The following is a 25,519-nucleotide window of genomic DNA, read 5'->3' as shown; positions in this document are numbered from 1 at the left end:
ATGTATTTTGCATAATAATAGGAGGCGGGGCACAGTTGCTATGGTGGCTACGTTGCGATTGGTTTGCAAGGCGCCCACCCTGTCAACTCGTCAACGCCATGACACCGACAGCGCCGAAGCGAGGAGATACTCTCGTGTGATTGCTTGGACTGAGGTGTCATAATTGCAACAGTGTGAATTGGTAGTAGTACAGTATAACAGTGCTTACAACCACTGACAGCGTAGAGTCTCTGTCACAAGTGTCGTAGACAGGGGAACAAGTCGCTGCTCTATAGTCATACTCGAAGAATTTACAACAGAAAAACAGTAATTTTGATACAACTGTTTTTGTCCCTTCATAATCTACACCGTATCGTTACGTATGGATGGTACCGACTCACTGTGAGGACACACCGGTTGACTTAATTTTCTATACTTACTATGGACTTCACAGGATCTTCACGATTGTGACGAATTGGCAACTTCAAAAGGCTGCGGGACGTGGAAGATCGTTTTGGAAGGGGAAACTCGTTCGTGCCACCGGGAAGCCACCACAACCAACAACAGACCACGACAGCTGCATACAAACAGCGTACATGCGAAATAGATTTATCCGCAGATACATACAGTGAAACCCCACTAGTGTTTGCTTCATCGAATCCCTCCCACTGAGTGTAAAAAAGCTCAGGGGTCGACTGCCAAACTACCGATCATCGCTCTTGTGGACTTGTACACTAAGGGAGGGCATGTACTCAACATACACGGAGACCTGCAAGTATCACACGAGGTAGAAAAAAATTAAAACTTCGATGTTGAGTGCTAGTTGTTGCTTCGAACCAAATCAATCAATACATTTGTAAACCAAGTCAGAGCCAGCTTCCAGCGAAAAATAACTCGAGACGATTGTGCATTTCAGCCTGAAGTGTATCACTATATACATATTGTATATTTCACTGTGACTTTTGGGTGCGCTATATTTATTTCAGCGCCATGGTTCAACTATGCGCTGGTTGCGAGAGGCCAATTTTGGACCGATTTCTCTTAAACGTTCTGGACAGAGCGTGGCACGTGAATTGTGTACAGTGTTGCGAATGCAAATGTAAACTGGCCGACAAGTGCTTTTCACGGGATGGCAGACTATATTGCCGGACAGATTTCGTCAGGTGAGAAACAGTTGTATTGTTTTACCCTTTTAATTCCTAGACGCCACATTCAGTCATGTACATTTCACACTTTTATATGTACATTTCTCAACGCCTTGTTGTAGTGTAAACTCTGCTGTTGTTTGTCGAACCATTCAAACAGATCTCTTACGTAGCTAACTGTGAATTGGTTTCCAGTTTTTTAAATAGTTTCACTCATCGCAAACTCTCTATATGCAATGTATCACAGCAAGTTTGGAATGCTATAGAGCTGAAGAAACAACCCCTGAATGTGTTCTGTCGTCCATACCTTCTTAAAAATACACAACACGTGTACTTAGTATCATCTACATACCTTGTACTTACTCTATGTGACTTTCCCTTTCCACAGGCGATACGGTACAAAATGTGCCGGTTGTTCTCAGGGGATATCACCCAACGATCTTGTCCGGCGTGCCCGCAATAAAGTTTTCCACCTTAAGTGTTTTACGTGCATGGTTTGTCGTAAGCAACTTTCAACGGGAGAAGAACTATATGTAGTGGACGAAAATCAGTTTATTTGCAAAGATGACTACATGAGTACAAAATCACCGTCAGGTAGGTTCGACATAATACAGTCAGCCATCACAGCATATTTGTAAAGGTGTAAGGGAAATATAGTGACCCCCCCCCCCCTTGCCAGCAACTGTCGCCTGCTTACTACAACAAAACCCAGTTGTCATTTTGAAGCGGGTGTTGTGTTGTGTTGACATACAGGTATTTCACTGAACTCGATCGTGTTGGGATAGTACACGCAATAAGACTAGTATGTCTATATAACAGCTGGCATCTATAAGTCAGATCTGCTACTATATGGTGTGGACGGGTAAACATCACCTGTGAGTAAAAAAAATAGTACACTGATGGAAAAAATCGCTGAATCAAAAAGCTGGGTTATCATCAGTTATATATTGATGAAATATAACAATAAAGTCAAAATTAGCGTGTAAGAGAATAAATCGAACTGAATTGAAAACTCCACAATAGAGCAATATGTTCACTGATTGTAACTTGTATATAGTACATATCAAAGGAAAGTGAAACTTACATGGATATTTTTTTGTTTTCACATATGCCCCGACCCTCAGACCTTATCTTTCATGTACGAATCGCAAAGGGACCTGATTTTTGAATGAGGGTACAGAGATATAGATAACCAGATGCATTGGACAATCGACCCAGACAGGCCCTCAATCAAAATATAGTAATTCTCGAGTGATTTCACTTTCAATTTTTGCAGCGTGATCGCAACCTGTTATCGAGTTATGCTCAAAAGCAACCTAGCATATATTCAGCAATTGACGTTTTGTAGTTGTAAATGAAATATAGAAATGAACTAGTGATCTGTTTGTTTCTGTGGTCTATTTCAGATAATTATCTCGCCTGGTGTAAATAAAGTTCAGGCAATTGTGATTCCAATGGATGTAATATCCCTCTTGTTATCGAATTATTGTAATTTGTTATTTGGACTGTTCCACTCATTTATCGATCTCCTCATACATTTGAAGTTTATCAATAACCGGCTATTTGGCATACACTCGTACGTGATAATCGTTGTGTGTACCTCTTCACCTTACGGCAGACGTGGAATCCGTAGGTCTCACAATTGTCGATGATTTATCATCGTCCTAGTATCGCACTACTTAACGACAAGTCATTACCCATAAATGATGTCCCCCGTTTTATTGCCTTAAGCCAGAACTGATGTTCCGTACCGTTTCACCGCAAAAATCTCGCATTATGAATTTTTACAAGCGCAGTACAGAAAGTCACTACGGAGCGCTGCAGCTCTCTGCCGACGGCGATTATTCCATCCCCGATGAACATTTCGCCAAATCCAAAATGGCCGAGCGGACCAGAGGTCGAAATTGTCAGCTATCCACAAAGCCATGGATTTAGGTGTTGTCAACAATACTGTGAACGTCTATTCAAAAATCTGGCCACACGAGATCAGTCGAGAAATTATATTCTAACCAGGTAAATGAAAGACGCGTGTATTCAATCCATACAGCAACTGTTTACTAGTCAATATTGTCAAATCAACAATAAGAAATAACAGTAACACTGAAAAATAGAAAGGAGTTCGTTGATATAATACATTAGTATATTAATTATTATGTCCCCATTATATTTGTTTATTCCGAATCGACTCCTTGATATCTCGTCAACATAGCTACGTTCTTCATAGTACCCATATTACAATATCCAATGTTTCATCTGGATTGGCGTTTGAGAATTTAAAGTCTGTGTTAGTTTTGTTGTCAATCGATGCAGCGTCATGTCTATACAGCGGACTCATATGAATACCATATCGAGCTGTACACACTCCGTAGCAATTATTAAAAACAAGCGTAGTGCACATTCGAGCAACGGCACACGTGAAAGGTGGTTTATGTCGGTGAAAAATTGTCTTCATTTTTTGTTCCAAGCGCAACTTCCGCCATGCGGGTGTCCCCTGAAGCCAGGAAACGGAAGGAAAGAGCATTGTTTCTGTCGCTGGACCCGTCATCACTGTACTAGTCAGCTGCATCTTGCGTATGAATTATCACCGGTGAAAAAAAATCAATGCTTCGACGGTTCTTACATCGATGTATGTCAATGACTGACCCGCTTATACCTTTACAAGCGTGTGAGCCAAATTCTCATTAAAACTTGACTTTTTTAATTTTAAAAACCGTGATAGAAGGCATTTCAGCAACTCTGAGTTCAAAACGGGTTGTCAAATTGTGTATACATAGAGAATGCATTTCGACATATTACTCACTCCAAGCCTTAATTATTCATGTTGGCGTAATTGATCATCAAAAAAAAGTAATCTCTATTGTTTTTATTTGATTTTGGGCATGTAAACGAGTTCGTCTCGTATAATGTATAATTCATGCATATCTTGGTTTCTAAATCATTCGAGTATATAGTGTGTTAGCAATGATATAGAGCAATTGTAGATCAATAACTTTAAAAGTACTAGTATACTGAACAAGCACACTGTGTAAATTTTAACTATAACAGCCTTGTATTTCGTTACACGGATTCTGATTCCCAGAGTGGCTCCACGAATCCTCTGGGAAAGTGACTTTTCCCATTTGAAAACATGTTCTAGATGGAGTGATCGGTAGTATCGATAATTGCAGCACTTGGCGGCAGGTTTCGTTTAGCCTTTCAACAGGCCTTATCTCGCAACCATCGCCCACTGTGCACGGCTGGAGGGGTTGGCGATAGTCGCTGACTCTTGTTTGATCGCAACCAGTAAACTCACTAGGGGTTTAGTTGCCCAGCGAATCAGCGGGCGGTCTATGGTCTGGGGGTCTCAAAACGGTGATGTACTCTCGCCATGCCTTGTAAATGCATTATTGCTTGACAAATAATGTCGTTCGTTCACTGGATGATGTATTAGCTGTATAGCTGTCAAAAATGACGATTCGATGCCTGGAGGCTATTGCAGCATTCTGTTTCTTTTGTTTTTTGAGTACGTGTAAGTAGGTTTAACGTTTGGGATCACATAGTGTATATGATATAAAAAAGTCCATGAGAATATGCAAGCCCCGGTTACGATGTTCAACATTGCACACGCAATATACCATAGCTAATAAAAACGCTAACGACCCACCATTCTTTACAACGATACATATTTGCACGGTAGTGTGATTCTTAAATAACATGTCTGGACTATTTTCATTGTTTTAATTAAACGTTGTTACGAAGGTGCCATCAGATTTTCATTGCACAATTCTTGTCAGGAACATTTTTAGAAATGTACACCCACTATGTTTGCACTATTTATATTTTAACTGATTTGATTTCAAATGCACAACCGCAACAGTTACTAAAATCAATGTGTATTATGTCGAAAGGGAATGTACAGAAGATATACTGTACAGTGATCTATATTGGATATGTTATTATCGTCAACTGATTACTTCAATAGCTAATTTTGAAAGACATTGCTTATGCTATCATCCTGAGTCACCGAACGAACACGTGGGTAGTCACCGTGGTCAAAAAAAACTCCGAAGTGAACAAAGCGTCGGTTGGCAACGTTTGGAGACACGGCCGATTTGTCACTCCTCGTCTTTCCAGTTGAGACAATAACTGTCTAATTACCGGATAGGGTTAATGTGATTAGAGCTGAGAGCGATGCCTAGCTACCTTATAAAGTGCTACTTGTATTCTCCAGCGTTCAAAAGCTTCAATTCCTCTTTAATTGCCCATTCTCAGACCCTCAAAAAAAGATTGACATCTGCGAGAAGAACTGGTAAGCCATAAAATGGCGACTATTTCGCTGTCGTGATGTTCCGAGGAAAATACAAACTTTCAATCACCGGTTGAACTCTGCTCGTATTTAGATCGAAAGATTGAATATAATTAAAACACCGACATTACCGTCAGAATGATCGTCCAATGTATGTCAGATTGTTTGTTTGCACTGGTAGTTAACACATGTATTTTTGGAAGCTGTTCAGTAAAACCACGGTTAATGTACTTTAAAAATAAAACTCTTTTGTTAACTACATATACGTTTTTAAACCCATTTAAAAATGTCCTCCGTATTTCGTGCAACAGACAAGGGTAAAAATCCCGTCTGTTATGACGGTGCGCTAAAATATCCATCAGTTGGAAATCTTTGTTTAATTTCCTCTTTGGCCGCTGTACCCCAATTTGATGCGTTCACCGACTGTACTTTGTAAGTCTATGCGAGCTCACGCTCCGCTCTTGACAGCTCGTCAAACCGGTTGAAGCGAATTTTTCTTTTGTATGTTGGCAATACTACTGCTCTGAAAGCGCTCTCCAGGTCCCCTAGGAAAATACACTCAATGTATCCATTAAGAGTGTTCATATTTCCAGTCGTGGAAAGTGTATGTTGCTTTTGCTCATTCATAATGAAAACAACATAAAGAACACTTTTGTACCGACAGCTTCCTCCAACACAAGGATTGTTTTTAGCCTGAAATCAGGACGGGATTCAATTGTGACCAGTCCTTCACTCGGGTGTCTATGTTGCTCATTACTATATCACGTCAATTGTTTTATCTGAGGCAATAAATTTCCATTTTCATATCGGTATAGGATTGCCTCTAAGGACTGATACAATAAAACAAAATGAAATTATCTAGCTCACTTTAGCACAGGTCTCATCAATAAAATATTCATTCTGCTTATCACAGTTTTCCCCTTTTTTTCCACAGCCGAGTCGGAATCAGAATTAGGTGGGGGACATCTCAGCAACGGAGCCGTCACTTCCAATGGCTTTGGCCTTTCCAATGGAAGTTGCGATTCGCTTCTACAGAGTCCACCTAGTTTAGTGAACCCTCCTTCGTCAGTGGCTCCCCCACCATCAACAGCGGCTCCCCCGTCGGCTCAAACCCCAGGGGAAGACACGGAGAGTCAACCGACACCACCTATTCAAGGTGATTTGGACGAAGATGAGGATGACAAGGACGATCTTTCATCTATAAGTGAGAGTGTTGAAGCCAATACAAATTCTAATGATGGCCAACAAACAAACAGTGATACAAATGTGCACAATTCTAATAGTAATAATAGTGGAACAAATGTCACACCACCAGCAAATAATGAAAACACAGACTCTAATAATGTTGGTGGACAGAAACGGCGTGGGCCACGTACAACAATTAAAGCTAAACAACTAGAAACTTTGAAAGCTGCATTTAATGCCACACCAAAGCCAACAAGACACATACGAGAACAGCTAGCCCAGGAAACAGGATTAAATATGAGAGTTATACAGGTAAGTTATACATTCAAATATCTAGTCAGTTATCATGCGATTGTACGTTTGATGTTTGTTTTAACGATCATACTAATTTCAAAATTGTTTACACAAAAATAAGCTTCATGAACATTGTATGAGTTTGTCCGTCCTCATAATATAAACACTGCCAAGTTCATTTACAACAAACTTATAATGGTCCCGTATGATATTCAAAGAAGACCTTGGAAACTTATAATACACTCGTCTGAACGAACACTAAACGAATTAAGAATTCGATAAAACCTACCATTACACTAGAGTAACTTGGGCGTACTCTCATTGTGAAGTTGATTGTGCGCACTGTGTTGACACCACTATCATTCTCCGACAAAAAAGTACGTCGGAGAAGTTGAAGTTTATAGAAAATACCTAAAACTCCGGGGAATATTATAAAATACCACCGAATTGGCACATATCGTACACGCTTGGAAAACGCCGAGAAATTCGATTCGTTAGTGAGTATTCCAAGAGCCAGCCGTGAAGATCTCGAGTGGCCATATCGATTTTAGGAAGCGACTCAAATTTATAAAATAAACAAAGCATTTGCTTTTATGTATCACTGCAGAAAGTAGGAAGTCACCACTTCTTCATTTAGGCACGTTTTCTTATTTTTATTTATACACGATCCTTCATTTAAATAAATTATGGATTCGAAATATTTGGGTTTATAATAGGAACCTATCTTTCCATAAGATTTCAACTGCATGTGTTTTTTACGATATCTGATGTAGCGCGTGCACAGCTGAAGTAAAAGCCAACCCCACTACTATAGCACACTTAGAAAATATATTATAGTTTACGTTTCTGTTTTTCTTCTTTTGTGGAGCGAGTCGATATTTCGGTTCCTAATTCAAATGATTTCAACACCAGAGTGTGATCATTGTCTCCGGGCTGAGCTAAGTTACACTATGAACAGTTCCATAGTAGCTCTAAACCTTACCGTAACGTTGGTTACTAAATGAAATAAAACAGTAGATGAATACAGTCAAGTGTGATTTGCTTTTGAAAAGAAGAAATGACAACGTTTTGATATATTTGTACAATTTTTTTTAAGGCGGCTAGTCTAAACAAAATGATATATGTGAAATATTACCACAACCAAGTCACACCCTTGTGTATGGCCTGAGAAAAAAAGGCACTATCAGACAAAACGCCCGGGGAGATGAGAACATTGCGTGATTCCGCCATATGTCGGTGCGTATCTCCCTCTTCGTCTGTGATAGCACAAAGTATTAATGCTAGGAAAAATAACTTTATTCAATTTGACACATCTAAGTATTAATACCCAACTACACTGTTTCAAAATAAATTTATTAACATATTTTAAGGAATAAGTAAATAAATAAATAAATAAAAAGATAATAATAAAGTTTAGTGTCACATCGGTAAACGTTACCAGTAGTGGTTACTGTTGATTCTTACTTAACTATGAACTGAAAGATAGACAGTCTATCAGTCGTTGTATATTAATCACATGTATAAAAAATAGTTATTGCGTCTACTATATCGCTTTATGGTTACATATGTATGCTAATGCCGTGCAGTGGCTTCTGGGTGAGGGGGGGTGACTTCTGACGGGGGGTTATTTTAAGCGACTTTAATGTACCCCCATATATTGATATTTTAATATTTTTATTTTGTTTGAAAACACAAATCAGAATATCAAGTGATATAGATCCATCAACACCAGATTGTCCAAAATCCTTTGGATCACCAAATAATTTGCAAAATTGAGCTTACAATATATATATATATTCCTATTTCTTGTTGTTGTTATTTTATTTGCATATAATCAGTCTGTGTCGTTTCCCCCAAAGCAACATATAACACTTATATAAGTTGTTCTAGTGCTTTGAAGCATACAGAAATCCATTAAATACCACATACTGTTGCTGTCATGGCAACAGTAGATACAAACATAATTGTGAAAAGCGGGTCTTTTTCTCGAGATGTGTATCCCTGCGTTGCTCTCAGGCATGTTTGGGAATCCCGTATGGAACTTATGATCTTTCAAATGCATCGATTTTAAAAGTGCTTGGTTAAAATGTGAGTGCATTTATATGTCAATATGAAAGGGCGACGGTAGAGTCTATGCAACTCTGAACAATCACTTGGAATACGTCGATTTCAAAGTATGATCACGGAGGCATTGGCGGTTGAAATTAAATTCGACAGTTAGAAACGAAGCACAACTTGATTATATCATATAATATTTCCGCGTGAAGGATGCGCAGTCAACGGTGAATAGGAACCATTCTCTAATGTGCCGTTCTTAGCCAACTGGATGTCCATCGGGACCCAAGTCTGGGCAAGGGTCAACTTGAAAAAACTACAACGAGGTTTTTACCCCGGTTGTAAGCCACTGATCTAAACCCGGCGGCTTGTCTTTTCATTTCTCCCTATTTGGACTCGACTCATGCTTAGGCTTCCGACCTCGCAATGTTTCCCCATCCCGCGGGGAGTACCCTACCCCCTCGAGGGTCCCTCACATGCGTGTTCACTTTTAAGATCACGGAGAAAGGGCACGCAATTGGTGTCTTGAATATTCCACACACAGCGTGAGCATGTAATTGAAACCCGTACTTTGCGTCAGGTCGATATTTTAGGTTTTGGCGGAGTGGGGTTTGATCAGTGCACATGAAGAGCTTTAATTCGACAAGTTTGGGTGAAATCTCTATTCTTTAGGAAGCCATCACAGCCTGGGTCAAATTGAATATTGAAGAGAACGCCCCATTAGGGTAGTAATTAGCGGTTCAAACATTACCAGTAAAGGCAGTTGACGAAAGCTTGCAGCGTGTCACTGCGTGAACACAGATATTCTGTAGACACACGTGTATGCTCGCGATGGGCTATAACCCAAACAGACGACGATTTCTGTTATATTTGGTAGTGGGGAACTGCGGTTGCCATTTGACAACCACAAACGTAGCCATCACCGGCCATATAGCAACAGGACAACTGTTCACCCAAAACAGATAACAAAACACAAATTCAAGCTAAAAAGAAATTATGAAAAATAGTTTCGTTTTGTACTAAATCGCCAAGAAAGAGTAGCTACTGGTGCGTCTCAAGAGTCAATGACCACATCAAATGCTTTTCTTTGTATGAACGACATAAAACTTGGCTCGACAAATGCAAAATAAAATGAAATAATTGATGCAGAAAGGGCAAAGGTCAATAATCACACACTGTACATGTACAAATGCTGCCGACAGTACCCATTTTGACGAAGTTAGTTCGATCCAGGTAGTAATCGTCTGCAAAGTTAAAAGGTTTGCACATTTGAATATTTCCATTAGATTAGAAGATAAAACCAGTTCGTTAATACATTTTTTTCGTAATCATTGAACGTGAATGAATTGATTTGTGTGTCCAAAGTGCTCAGTGAATGGATATTATTTTTATTTACAATGTGCAAAAATGTCTGTCTAGTTTATCTCATCAAGTCACAACTGTCTGTTGCCGTTGTTGTTGTTGTTGTTGTTGTTGTTGTTGTTGTTGTTGTTGTTATTGGTGGTGGTGGTGGTTGTTGTTGTTGTTGATGTTGTTGTTGTTGTTGTTGTTGTTGTTGTGCTAGGTACATAATGTATTCGACTCTTGTTCATTCAATGATGACATACGAAAGTACATACCGAGAAAAACCAACAGATTAAAGAACAGAAATCGAATATACCGAGGACACGTATTCGTATTAGTTGTGCTGGGTATCTGCAACTTTATGATTGGCAATTGGTATCTTCGTTCCATCATACCCAGTCTTTACCCGCCAAATTATCCAACGCCCATATCCACACTTTAATGTGTATAATATTCAAATTAGCGATTTTCCATGGAGACTGTCGATTTTGGTTGATTTTAATGAAGAGAAGTAAGTAATAGATATATTCATGCCTTGGATCATTAGAGTAAGTGTGATAACGAATTCATTATAAGCTTTGCAATGCGTCAAATTCTGAAACTTATTTTCGATTTTAAAAAATCAATCAATATTAAAATGAAACGTACCAACAGATGTGAGAGCTTCTTTTTGAAAGATTGAGCTTAAATTCGAATTCTATCGCTGAGGATGTTTTTTTCTAAAACAACAACAATAACATACAAATCAACTATGTAAACAATAGCATTTCCTTTCTGGCAATGTACAAATTATGTATTTCATATTTCTAAATTTCATGGTAAAGCCTGCTACGTATTTTCGTTACCATGGAAATATTGCAAATATTCTTGATTGGCTTAAAATATGGTAGCCATTTTGACGAAAAGTTTATCAGATTTCGCTTGGAAAGTATAGTAAATTAATACATTTTCGATCACTGACTAGCTTAAATTGTCCCAGTTTTGTATGTCAACAAAGTCAGTTATCATATAATATTACAATCCATACATAATATAATATTTCCAGCCAGCATATTTTGTCGTGGTGATATTTTCAGAAATTTCTGTGAAGGCAATATAATGACATATGGTGAGGTAAGCTTATTGATATTAGTCAGCAGTGGCGATGTTTCAATTTCTGTGATTTGCTCTTTTTCACGATTCATTCGCAAAGGCGCCGTCTTTTTTTCACTTGAAAAGCTGAAAAGCAGAGTTAGTATAAACACCAGTGAGACTGGTCACGCATAGTTCAAAGGAATCTTACATTTGCATCAGTAAAAGCTACTTTTCAAAGCACAGGAAACGTTCTTCAGCAGCAAGGTCGCTTTCTGCTCATTCTTCTTGAAAAAGCATTTGACAACAGTTTGATGCAGCAAAGGAAAACTCCCAGCGTGTTGTCAGTATAGCCTAGGTCTTAAGGCGACTAGCTTTCTTATCCAGACAGCGGCATGTGTAAAAACAAACTGCCGCTGGTTCCATAACATGGATAGCGCTGCTCCATATATATCCAACTCTTACCATCTCAAGTATTCTATCACGTTCGACATTGTATCCATTGGTGAAGATATCTTGCGATTCGTTAGTGGCGCCCCATGGCGACCAACATGCAATGATGCTTTTCGAGATTGGATAAAAAGAGTTGGGAAGAAAGGAGGGTTTCGAAATTAGTGTATACATGCAGTTAAATATATAGTTGAAATATTTCCAAGCGTTAACCTCCGTTACAGAACTATAGTTATAGGTATATTATTGAATTGTGTATTTTTATACGATATATTGAACTGGTCGACACATTTCACTAGTACCTTTATTCTGAATTATGTGAACTACAAACGGAAATATGGACACGGATGGAATCAATTTTCACATTTTTTTTCATTCCGACGTCCAATATTATGCCATTCTTTGAACCCAGTAAGATGCACCGTCGTTTGATGACATAACATACAGGAATACTAATACACCTGAATTCAGCATAATTCCATTTCCTGGACACAGACGCATGCATATATAGACATACACACAGTCACGAAACACACAGAGACACACACAAACACACAGATAGACAGATGCATACATACATACATACATACATACATACATACATACATACATACATACATACATACATACATACATACATACATACATACAGACAGACAGACAGACAGACAGACAGACAGACAGACAGACAGACAGACAGACAGACAGACAGACGAACAAAAACATGTAAGTAATTCAATCCTGAGCATGGACAATGTAATGTCCTTGTAGTCAACTCCCCGTCCGACATATGAATACATATCATTTTCCAGGATATGTAACGTTTTCCACAAAGGAAAAGCTATCTATAAATGTGCAACAATACCACCACCATTATTCACTGCCATGTTTAAAGAAAAAACAACGTACTATATATATATATACAGATTTGACATATTTGCATAATTCCGTATGACTTCCACGTATAGGGGTTGACTTTTAGCTTGATGAGAAGTCGTCAAGAGGCGATCAATCAACACCAGTAATACCACCAACCCTTTTAGACTTCTTGGTGCGATATTTATAGTCATTTGGCTTTCCAAATTGAGTGATTTAAACAAATGGAACAAAGTCAGCACTACATTCTAAGTGTTAGCTAATTAGTACCGATTACCATTCTGTATTAGGTAATGATTTGTGCTAGCAAATGGAATTAACTGTACACCACGTGGCTGACCCTAGATCATACTAACCAACCCCAGTAGGTTGTGTTTCTTATTTATATATTTATCTATACTGTGAATTTATGTGTAGCATTTGTTTATTTGATACATTAAGTATTATCTCTTTTTCTTTTGCTTTGAAATGGTGATTTTCCGTTATGTTTTGCGTTTTAGCAGATCTACCAAAATTGGCACTCCAACACACGTATACACACAAACACATGCATACATACATACATACAGACATACATACATACATACATACATACATACATACATACATACATACATACATACATACATACATACATACATACATACATACATACATACATACATACAGAGACAGACAGATAGATAGACATACATACGTACACAATAGACTATCTTTTTCATATATATTTATATCAAATATATTATTATTTAACTATTCACCAATTCTGAAATTTATTTTTACATTTCGCAATTGTTAAAACATATGTAAAAGTGACGGACTCTTTAAATCGATTGGTTCTGAAAGTAAACCCACCCCATACTATAGAAAAAGAAGTCTTGTTGTTTGCCGGACGTCATCATAACCCAGGTGTACCTTTCAAGAATAATATTGATAACATTATATTTCCTTATAGGAATCTCTTCCAAGTAATTCTAAATTAACTTCCCGAGAAGGTTATGACCTTTGACATTTGAACCGGGTCAGAAATACTTCAAACTATGCAGAGACGAAACAATCTGATAACCAGAACACGGAAATCTATTGGATTGACTTTAGTGTCTCGATGCGATAACTATACTTTTTTTAAGCAAGTGTTTACATAAATCTAGAAAGGGTTTTTCGATAAGAATCGAAAAACAATTCCACGGTATATTTTGGATGTGAAATTAACCAATGTGACAGTACTGTCATAGAAATTACGTCGGACAATGTAAACGCCGCCGAATCGGTCAACGCGGCATTTCTTTCATTAGGACAAACAGAAAAAATGTCATCGATGTGGGATTTCTAAAAACAACATTACATGCGAGCTTAAATAGGCTTCATGGAATTCAGTGTTTCCCCATTGTGTTTGCATATTTAGAGAGCTTTTGCTGCTTCAGATATTCTACAACAGCTGTTGCCTCACTGCGTGTCTTTAAAACATTATACAACCAACCCTGTAGAGAAATACTAGTAATATATACCCATACTACCAAGACTGTCGATGTAGTGCTGAAATGACGCCAGACTTCATTAGAAAGTGATGAATTGCTGATTTTTTTACATGTACGCGATTACTAAATGAAAACACATTTTATATTTCATGGTTTCTTTTCCCTTTTAAAGATTATTATTTATCAATCGACAGATCCCACAAACTGTATAATGTAAAACTGCAACAGAATTCCATAGAAAAAATTAGTTTCATCCCATACAATTTCCGTATCAATAAGTGTGTTCGATCATTTTAGATTGTGCATTTATTACGATTACTGGCTACCTACAAACATATAGTACCCCATATATTAGTTACGGGGTATATATATATATATATATATATATATATATATATACACACACACACATACCCCTAGCTCTTCCAAAAGTTTCAACAACGACATTGACAGCAGACTAGAAATAGAACACGTGACGTGAGTTGGGCATTGCTGACAATGTCTAAAGAAGAGCTACATATATCCCTGATGTATCCTTGTATATCCCTGACGATTGTTCCTATCATCGCGAGTCCTTTATCATTGATATCCAATTAAAGTTTTTGTACATTTAGAGTTGTGATGCTGTGTAAACAATATTCCACGTTACATGTTCACTCCTGGTATATATTAGAAATGACCGTCTTCGCACCACAGCCATACTGCCCGAACGAACCAACTGTCCATCATCTTTCAACCCTCATCTCGATTTATCTCACTTAACACTTTAGGACATCCGGAAATGTTTTCGGCAGCTTTTTGCTAAAAATAATGATAACCTTCGAAACTAAGTTGTTATTTTTCAAGATGTTGAGGGAGCCTTTTTTTAAATAGAAGTAAACAAAGCTGTAATCATTCAATTTCTATCATGGACAAACTCGGTAGTGTCAAGCATTCAAACTGTTACACGGAAGCTTAGGAGAGAGAAAGAGAGAGCTATGAGATAGCAAGAGTTTTAGATCGCTTGTCATGATACCCAGTTTTGTTAGATATGGACGGCATATTTATCACTTGGTAGCTATCTACAGCACCTATCTACACATACGTAAGCTGATAGAAAAATCCCTTCATTTGGGGATTGCCAACAATAGTCTTGATTCTCGGCTGACGGATAGGGTTATCGCCGTTACTGTAGATGGGGGTGTGCAAGACGTGACAATTTTCATAATTATGGAAACAATCGCAAAGAACTATGGGAATTTAATTGGTTCAAATTTGACATCAAATAAACAATATTGTTGCGTTATTTAACAAATAGGAATGAAAGCATAAATTTGCAAAAGACAGTTTATCATAGTCTATATATATCATATCAGATTGATTTTTTTTTAAAATTAAAAAAAAGAACATCCAAACAAAAATGATGTAAGACTTGAACTCAGTTCCCCTGTTCTTATCATAACTATTCTATTTCACGATGTCAAACCTTGGGCCAAAACTGGCGGGAGTATATTTCGAGAGAGCAGACGATATATTTGACGTGTGTCATCACGGATAAATGGCATATAGTATGTCGTTCGTAGATGATACATTTCCGTTGATACGCTTCAATTATTTCTGTATTTTGACGTTAGAAAAAGACCGGATGCGCACGCAAACCCAAAGGATGGGAGGACACTTTTTCTCGGAGGTAATTTTTGACGAGAGAGCAAACAGGCGGGGTACAGGTCTTCTATACACACGTCGTCGATTAAGTAGCAATCTACTCTTCCGCCGAGTTCGAAACAGAGTGCTCTTAATGTCACCAATACACTCAGTGAACAATGTATGACGAAATAAAAGCACATTTTCGTCGATTTTGACACCAGGGGCTGCTCTGACAGGTTAAAAGCTGCGAACGTTAGAAAGCTAGTATACATGTCACTGGTGCATTATTTGCCATAGAAAACCTGGACCCTCGGGTGAAACAAAACATCGAAGGTTGCTGGCCATATTGTTGCAAAGAGTCCTCTTTGCATTGTTCGTATGACACGTATAATCACTGCAGAAATCACAATTTTTGTCAAGGATTCTAAGAGCCTCAGGTTTAGTATGAAAGGAGAAATTATCAACCAGTTTTACTGTCAAAAACGCTTTTGTTGTATATTTTTTCGCTGATCTTTGTGACAGACGTTGCATTGATGGACAAATAGACTAACCATAGCATTGCGCATACGTATCTCTACCAATCGAAACAGATTTGACAACGGTTAGAAAAAAAAGAAAAAACATGTGACATACATACATGTTAACGCTTTTGAGACAAACAATATTTGGCGGGAAACGTTCATCTATGCAAACTCACTATATTCTTTTTAAACTGAAGATTAATCTTCATTGACAGCGAAGACGGCAAAAAGTGTGTCTATGTATTGATAATAATGAATAAACAATATGCACTTACTATAGAAATATATAATTATTGACACTTACGGTTCTCGGGAGAGGGACTTTAATACATCAAACGTGTGTTTTACTCTAAACACCGCTACACTGTTTTTAGCATACACATACCAATTCCAAGTTTGCCATTTAGCCAAAGTTCACTTTGTTTGTTTGTTTGTTTGCTTGTTTGTTTGTTTGTTTGCAGCTGTTGTGTCGTTTTCGTTTCCTGAAAAATGAGTTCATGTTTGGTTCAACGTGATACACAGCATTAACATTATTATGGGTATAGGGGTGGTTATATTATTATGGGTATAGGGGTGGTTATATTATTATGGGTATAGGGGTGGTTATATTATTATGGGTATAGGGGTGGTTATATTATATCATTTCGGATCAAATTTAACATATTCAAACTCAGGGAAAAGTGTCAACTTTTCATTTTTCGATTCATAATTCATTGTTATTACGGTATCACCAGAAGGACAAACTTCACCATAGGCTTGGTTTTAAAATCTGTGTTCGGTTTTGTATTCTTGGTTGAATATTTTGGTTGGATTCGCTGAAAAGACTGAACATATCACATGGTCGATAAATTTACAATTAGTTCTACCATTTCAACTATTTTTGGATAATTCTTATATTTTGTTTTGATAGATATTTTGTTTTGAAAAAAATGTTGTAAGCCTAACCGTGAGAGCTTTTCATATACCATCAATCGTTCCTGAAATGTCGTTTTTATTTTAATTCTAAATTTATAGCTGCATCGATCACGGAGAGGAACACTCCGTCGGCTTGTTACAAGAGAATCAGTATTCCGATAACGTGATACTTTTCTGCCACTAAGACACCGAACCGTGGCATATACACCGCGTCACCCAAATCCCGTCTCGTAAGAGGCTTTTCATTAGCAAATCCCCGAATTATTAATTTTACTCGGGCATATTTTAATGACGATAGTTAGATTGGGGGTCCATTACCAGCTCGTTGAAAAGCCACGGTAAACTATAAAAAAGCCGTGCAGGCAAAGCCCCGAAACGAGCCATGGAAGCAAACGAACCCTCATAAAATACACAATCACTCATGCACGTCTTTGCATGCCTAATTATTTTCCATAAAATCACAGTTGTATTTGATTTAAAAGTTGGCTTACAATGACGTTATAAGTGGAATATCTGAAGACGATTATTTCAATCGACTACAAATTTGTTATTTTCAAAGTTTAATTTCATTGTAATTTTATGAATGTTATTTGGATTTTAACTAGTTCAAAGGACCCGTCGGGTTGGAAATAAAAGCGTATCATATCGTTTCACCAGAGAATATAGAAATTTAACTAGAAATCAAGCATGTGGTGCGTACAACATAGTCCATGCTGCTGTTGAAATTTCACAGCCTATCTGATACGCTATCAGCTGTTAAATGTCAAGTAGCCAAATTATGTACATAATGCACCTGGATGTTTCTAAATTTTCAATATCATCACATCGTTTGTAAAGAAGCACTTCTCGTTGTTGAAAACATTGCTCAAATATAATTCACCTAAATACTTGCTCGGAGAAAATTGCTCTACTCAGAAATATTAGCTATATTGGGCGAGTTTTTTCTCGCGTTCCCAACAGACGAGACTTTCTTCTTTGCACTTTTCACCTTGCAATCGACAAATAATCAATTTTCAATCGCTAAATGGGGGATGTATCTTTCACTGCGATCGCTGTTTACATACTAATCACGGTGACGAATTATCGAGGGGCAGAGGAGAGAGGCCAATCAGCGCCGAATGTATTTCATATCAGCCTGTCAACAAAGTCACAAAGCTGGCGGGAAACAAAAGAAACATATATCATGATACGTACACCGTGTTCGCTTTCTTTTGTGTTCCTATGTACTCGCCAAAACGCTCTCCGCATGGCAATCGTGTGTCACAGTCTAAGAGCAAACTGTTACTACAGTCTGTAGTTACCATAGTTACCATTTTGCCACATTGTCAAGAAACATAAATATCAGATTTTTTTTCGGTTCAGTGTGTATCTCTCTACGTGAATCAATATCTGTTTATTTTCAATTTGTGCGAATTTGAACATTTTGTCGACAAAATTTGCAATTGTGGTATTATTTTTTTTGCGAAACCATGAATAGGCAGGTGTTTGATAATCGCCGTGACCAAAAAAGCGTATTATGTAATGAGTAAATGTATTATAAATGTATACAGTGACAATCGATACACCACTTAAGACATGTTTATTGTCCATTTACACGAATATGCAATAATCACTTGCAAAGGTCAATGATGTAGTTTTTCAAACACGACTGACTGTGGAGATGATAGTGTAACTACATATAGTGAATGACGTACCAGTGTCTCTATTGTCCCGTGTCTCGACTATGTCACATTTTACAACAAAGATGAAATCTCGTGAAATCAACTTGAACACGGAGTGAAATTTACCATTCACCTTTGATGCGGTGATTTTTTTTTCAGTTCATTTTGCTTTTCACTTGTCTTCCACCTTTTCAGTTAAGAAAGACGACAGGGGTATTTTAGAGATAGTTCATTTGGCAAGACAGTGTTTTTAAGCGTCAGGAAAGCTTTGCAGAAAGAAAGGGGGAAGAGTCTTTGGGGAATTGCCAGTGAAAGGAGACTAGAGATGATGAAAGACCGTGTTACAGCGTGGAGACAGCGACACAAAACGTACACATCAACTGTTCGATCAACGTGTAAATTGCACTTCTTAATGTCCAGTTCCTTCCCCGAGCTGTCATTAGAGTTCTACAGCGCACTGATGACTTCCCGCCTAGACCATCGAAGAAGAAATCAACAAGGAGAGTGTGCATTTCACGTGTTCATTTCAAAGTGATCTGAATATGACACACGGTGGAAGACCCGTATAACAACAACTAAAAGTGGCTTCAAATATGTGACCTCGTGTGCATCAATAAGCACGTTTAACCCGAAAGAAACCGTTGCTATTGAAAAAAATGTCGGCATTTTCGTGCATTTCGCATGTTTAAAAAATATCTTATGGTACAACGCGTTTCGACCTAGTTTTAAAATCAATAACAGGTTGAGACGAAACATTCAGTGCATTTACTTATTGCCGAACACAATACTGAAAAGCAGAGATTGGTGTTTTCACCAGCTTTCAAAATCACTCTCTTTTATCTCGTACATTTGTATTTAATACCTCTGAAAAGCGTCAGTCACACACATACATTCTGTTCTACTTTGTTCAATACCATGGTATTTTCAGCCAAGCATAACAAGCCGCGTTTTACTCTGTTTTTTAAAGACTTATAAATTCAGTTTTATTTTTTGATTAAACAGTATTTTAAGTCACAATTTGCAAGTTTTCTTTTAGAGAACATGCATGTCATCAGACTCAAAATGATGCTACAATAACTAGATGTGTCTTTGTCATGTTGTCGTAGTGTCAGAGATTGATCTATATGTATCATACGTGTAAATGAAAATGTTGGAGATTGATCAAATAAAAATGATGGAGAAAATTTGTAGAGTGCTTTATTTCAAGTACGATATGTTACAAATAAGTAAATACATGACATCAATGACAATTAATCATTGATTCAACCAGGAGAAAAGATATTCCAAAATATAAATTTTCCCCATTTACAGAAAAGATTATTTCGAGACACAGTGAAGTCGTGATGTATGAACACAACTTTGTATTTGAAATTTGGAAAACAACAAAACAAAAAGTGAAAAATGAATATTTTCATAGATGTTTGCTACCCAACTACTCTGATGTAACTTGCTGCCAGACGATTAAATACAATTGAGAATTTTATGCTTTGGTCTACAGGTTTGGTTTCAAAACAGAAGGTCGAAAGAACGTCGAATGAAACAACTCAGCGCCCTCGGAGCAAGACGGCATCATTTTTTCAGAAACCCCAGAAGAATGAGAGCGTTAAGAACTGCAATAGGAGGACCATATGATATCGAAAATAGTCCTGATATGATGGGCAATCCAGGATTCAATTATTCACCAGGTAAATGCTTTGTTTATACGTATTTGTTTATAGAAAAAAAACGTGACACCACAGTATACTGTAAACATTTATCAATCCAAACATACACGTCGAAAAATTAAGTTCACGGTGTGCCAACATATTAATTGAAATAACATATGGATATGTATAGCAATGTTATACCATCGAGTTGGACCCTATGATTCAATTTGAAAGTGGGAAATATCACAAAAAGTTGAAGAAAAGGGGGATGAAATATAGAGCTCCATTGTATAACATTATTGAATTTTAATATGTACAACAAATTTAAAAAAAAAAAATAATTCGGGAATCGTTATATATATCAAGGTGTGCAAGTACCACTTAAATATAATTTTTAGGAGAAAATAACTTTTGGGGTCTGGATATGACGAAGTAAGCATACAAATTACAGAACATTGGCAAGTTAGTGTACAACCGTTATGTGGCAACTACTATATTAGAGGAGAATTAGAAAATCTATCTTGCAGGTATTGGTGAATCACTATATGGTATAAGTGTATAAAATAACTCAAAAGCGTATACATTTACTAAACAACTAAATACATCATCTCAAATACAATAACTTTTTTAACACAATGCGCCATGCGGCTTTGCATACAGCCATGCCTATGGGGTTCACGCTTCCAGCAATAAAGGTCATACTTTTATACAGAAAAAAAACACAACAAACGTCAAAAAAACGTCATTTCAACTTTTAATACAGCTTATTATTGTAATGTAAGATGTTTTGAGAAAACTGAATTTTGTAGTTTGGCATTTAGGCCGCTTTGACCTCACGGGTCAAAGGTCAATGTATGACTATCACAACCAGATTACCAGGAAATGTACAATATTGATGAACTTTCTGTGGAATATATTGCGGCATCGAGTACTGATTGTCTAGATATTAAAGAACAAACTCGTAAAAGGGTTTCAATCCTCCAGCAATCTCCAAAAATCATGAAAATACTCCCACGTTTTATTTTTTTCTTATGTGTAGAGAGAAGTCCTCATATAGAAAGCATATACACCCGTCCATTCACACATGTAATAAGTCTATATATTTGAATTCTTTAGAAAAAAAGTACTTCATTTTTTCGGAAACGTTCCCATAAAACATGCCATATACCTGAGCCATAAATTTGCCCTTTGTCGTAGGTTGTCAGTGATAGGTTCTTACTGCCTAATTATGCATGGTGTGTAAGAAGGACAGTTGACGATTTAATCAAAAATGAATAAAGAGAATAATTAATTTTGAGGACATTTGCTGGTAGTAATACTATATCTGAACGTATAATACTACTTTTATACACTAGTCAACGTGTTTGCAAAACTCACTTTCCTCTATCTGGGCCTCGTTTGTTTCTCAAAGATCGAACTTAGAAAAAAATGTATCGACCAAAAGTGATATGCCTGAAGAGGTGCAAGTACGTTGAAGTCTCCGAGACTATGATGACAGCATAACATCTGTACAGCCTGGGACAGCTGTGTGCTTAAGTGGACTTTTAAAGCTTATTAGTTTGATCTGCTGGGCAGTATACGAAGAAACTCTCAGGCACACTCGCTGGGTAGCATGCCACAGCACATCGAAAATTAGTATGCATTTGACTTCAGGGATTGACATTGTATCGACAATATACAGTACAAATGTGAAATATTGGAAAGTATTTTGACTTGAGGATAAAAAGGCTGAAATCCTACACTGCTAGTATTAAAGTATAGTTCGCCCTAAATGTTCTAATATTTCAAATGGATACAAACATCACACTAAGCTTGGATATGCGAGGAGTACAGTAAGCTTAAGACAAGAACGGTACGATGTAGTATAAAGAGTTTGAAGATGTCTGATGTCAAACAAAGTCTACTTTTTTCAGGAACATCACGAATATTAAAAACAAGATAAAAGGAAAAGTAAACAGTGGTGACAAAAAACACGAAAAAACCCCACGAACCTTAAATATTTCTTCTTGCATTATAGTTGTGAGATTAGGCCAAACAAAAAAAAAGTTGTTTGGTTCCGATTACCCGACCCCACCTAGATTTTCACGCCGACCCTAAACTTTTTTTGCGTATTGGAGAAAAAAATAATAAAATCACAAAGTCTCACGAGAAATAGTGGGTGCGGAAACTGACATCAACTTAAAAAGACAATATAAAACTATTCTTCCAATCTGTAATGGCTGTACATCTGATAGGAAGAAATAAATAACAGACCATTTTGAAAACAATGGAAATCCTGAACTAAAATATCACACATGGAAAACAAATATGATAAAATAAAATAAAAAAATCTACCTACCCCATCTATTTTAAAATTGAATTTAATCAGAACCACATATTGGTTTACGCCTTATAAGTGGACAATGTTAAAAACGTTTTAAATTCGGTAATATTTTGTATAAAGGATAATTTTTTATTTCCATGTTCACACACACACACACATATGATTTAATACAATTGCTCAAGCTCCATAGAACCATGTTCGCACTACAATAAATTTCAGGCTCGGTTTAAGTTATTAATATAATACCGTTGAGGGGCTATCAAAGTTAACAATAAATATTCATAACTGTATAATTTATGTGTGTACCATACCCGTATCCCTATCCTCGATTGAGTACGCAAAGATCATAAAATAAAATGCAATATTTATTATACCAGCAAGAGATTTTAGTCCGAGTATACTTTAACCATGTTGCCGAACAGCTTCCCATGTGAACATAGTTCAATCATTGTAATTTATGTGGTAGCAGTGGTGTAGTAATAATGTTATGTCCCTCCACTGTGATGCTTGAGTCACCGTACACAGATTAATTTTGTTGCCATATACAAGTATTCTCAATTCGTGAAATGCAGAATGTCTAACTTGGTCAGCTCAGAATCTCCTTTAATACTCTGTTGTACAAATGGAATGATAGGAACACGAATGTTTAGCTTCCGATACGTTTCGCCTACTTTAACATATACACATACACGGAATGACATTTAGAATTTCTGTACAACCAGGCAAAGGCATTACAATTGATGTTTGCATTTACACTCATTTGGGACGTAGGTAGATTTCAAATTGTCTCACCTATCAGAACACATACACAAAAGACAGGTGCTATCTCCGGTCTCAAATTTGCTTATAGAAAGTCGAGTAATATCTGACATTTAGTAGGTGTTATGTACTATATTAAAATGGTCGCTATACCCGAGACTAAACGTAATAGCTGTAATTCAATATCTTAATAAGGTAAGGTTTCTTGAAGAGGAGGGGGAAATGGCCATGTAGCGGCTCAAATCATGATTCTGTATGTCCCCTCAGAAAATACAAATAAATGGTTGTACATATGAATCGCAAGCCCATATACAGACAGACAGACATACACTCAGACACACAGACAGACATACACACACACACAAACAAACAAACAAACAGACAGACAGACAGACAGACAAACAAACAAACAAACAAACACAGACAGACGCAGATACAGACACAGACAGATAGATGAACACTTTCTTTTTACATGTGAAAGCCATTCTACACAACGACAGATCTTATTGAAAGGAACAAAAGAATTATTACTCAACAATATATCAAGATTTTAAACAAGGGAAAGAACTACTATAGGAGATAATACGAAACACTACAATGAGTCTATAAGTAAACAAATAGACAAACTTATAAAACAATACCTTATTGAGGCAATTGAAAAGAGAAAATGTTTTGTTAAAAGTAATGTAGAATAGTTTAGCGGTTAGATTTTCTGACAACCAACATTGGAAGGGTATTTTTTTTCGTTTTTATCAATCTTCTTACCTCACTTTAGTTTGTTTTGTTTTGTTTTGTTTTGTTTTGTTTTGTTTTGTTTTGTTTTGTTTGTTCCTGTATATGTTTCTATTTGTCTTTTTTAGTAGTGTATGCATTTTAATTGTCCTTGATACAAAAGGGATGTAATAAATAAATAAATAATACACACACACACTCTCACACACACACACACACTCACATACATACATACATACATACATACATACATACATACATACATACATACATACATACATACATACATACATACATACATACATACATACATACATACATACATACATACATACATACATACATACATACATACATACATACATACATACATACATACATACATACATATATACATAGATCCATAATGCTAGTACTGTTGGCATGGATGGATCGTCCCCATCATTGAAATAGACATGTAGTAGGAGAAATTGACACACCTTTTCCTGGAACGATTTCCACAACGTTAAGAGACCGGACATCCTTATTGACACAGTGTAAGGGCGTTCGTACCATCGAAAGATAACCTGTCATCATTTAATTTTCATTAATGCTATCTTGTAAATGGATTGTCAGAAAATAATTATTCTATTTCATTGTTTCAATACTTTATTTTCTCCCTGGGCATACACATTACTCACGTCCAGTTTTTCACAACTACCTACCTAACATGCACGGTGGTCGGTGATATTATCGCTCCCTTCCCACGGTGTTTACCAAGGCCATATACCTAGCTATCTACAACCCCTTTGTTCGACGTTAGCTTGTCCTTTATCCAGCCTTCATTATTTTCTGTTCATTACAAGTACCTATTGATCATCTTCTTGTCTTTAAGACACTTTCAGAAAGCACCTATCTATATATTTGTAAAAGCATAGATTGCTGTAATCGAGACTGTCGTGAGTAGAACACCTTAAATGGAGATATAACCATGGTAACCACTTCGTCTTAATTTGTCTGTAAATAGTTCCCCCTACATTGGTCAATTACTCCGATGAATATCAAAACGCTCTTTAGAAAACTCATTTGGGGTTTCCGATCTCTAACCAACACCAGTTCTGCTCCTGTAACTTTCTCTTTCAAGTTCTATTTTTATTCACAGACATATACTAGAATTTGACACTTCATCTGTTAA

General features: G+C 36.9%; 1 protein-coding gene across 1 annotated transcript in view; it reads left to right on the top strand.

Moving 5' to 3' along the window:
- Positions 1-969: 969 nt before the first annotated feature.
- Positions 970-25,519, top strand: part of LOC144449108 (LIM/homeobox protein Lhx5-like) — a 37,397-nt gene continuing 12,847 nt past the window's right edge. Inside the window, exons 1-4 of the mRNA XM_078139567.1 lie at positions 970-1,142; positions 1,513-1,718; positions 6,344-6,906; positions 20,384-20,570. Coding sequence (XP_077995693.1) covers positions 970-1,142; positions 1,513-1,718; positions 6,344-6,906; positions 20,384-20,570 — 1,129 coding nt within the window. The remainder of the gene's footprint in view (positions 1,143-1,512; positions 1,719-6,343; positions 6,907-20,383; positions 20,571-25,519) is intronic.

This window comes from Glandiceps talaboti, chromosome 18, assembly GCF_964340395.1.
Source record: "Glandiceps talaboti chromosome 18, keGlaTala1.1, whole genome shotgun sequence".
NCBI lineage: Eukaryota > Metazoa > Hemichordata > Enteropneusta > Spengelidae > Glandiceps > Glandiceps talaboti.
This window is presented reverse-complemented; position numbering and strand designations above follow the sequence as displayed.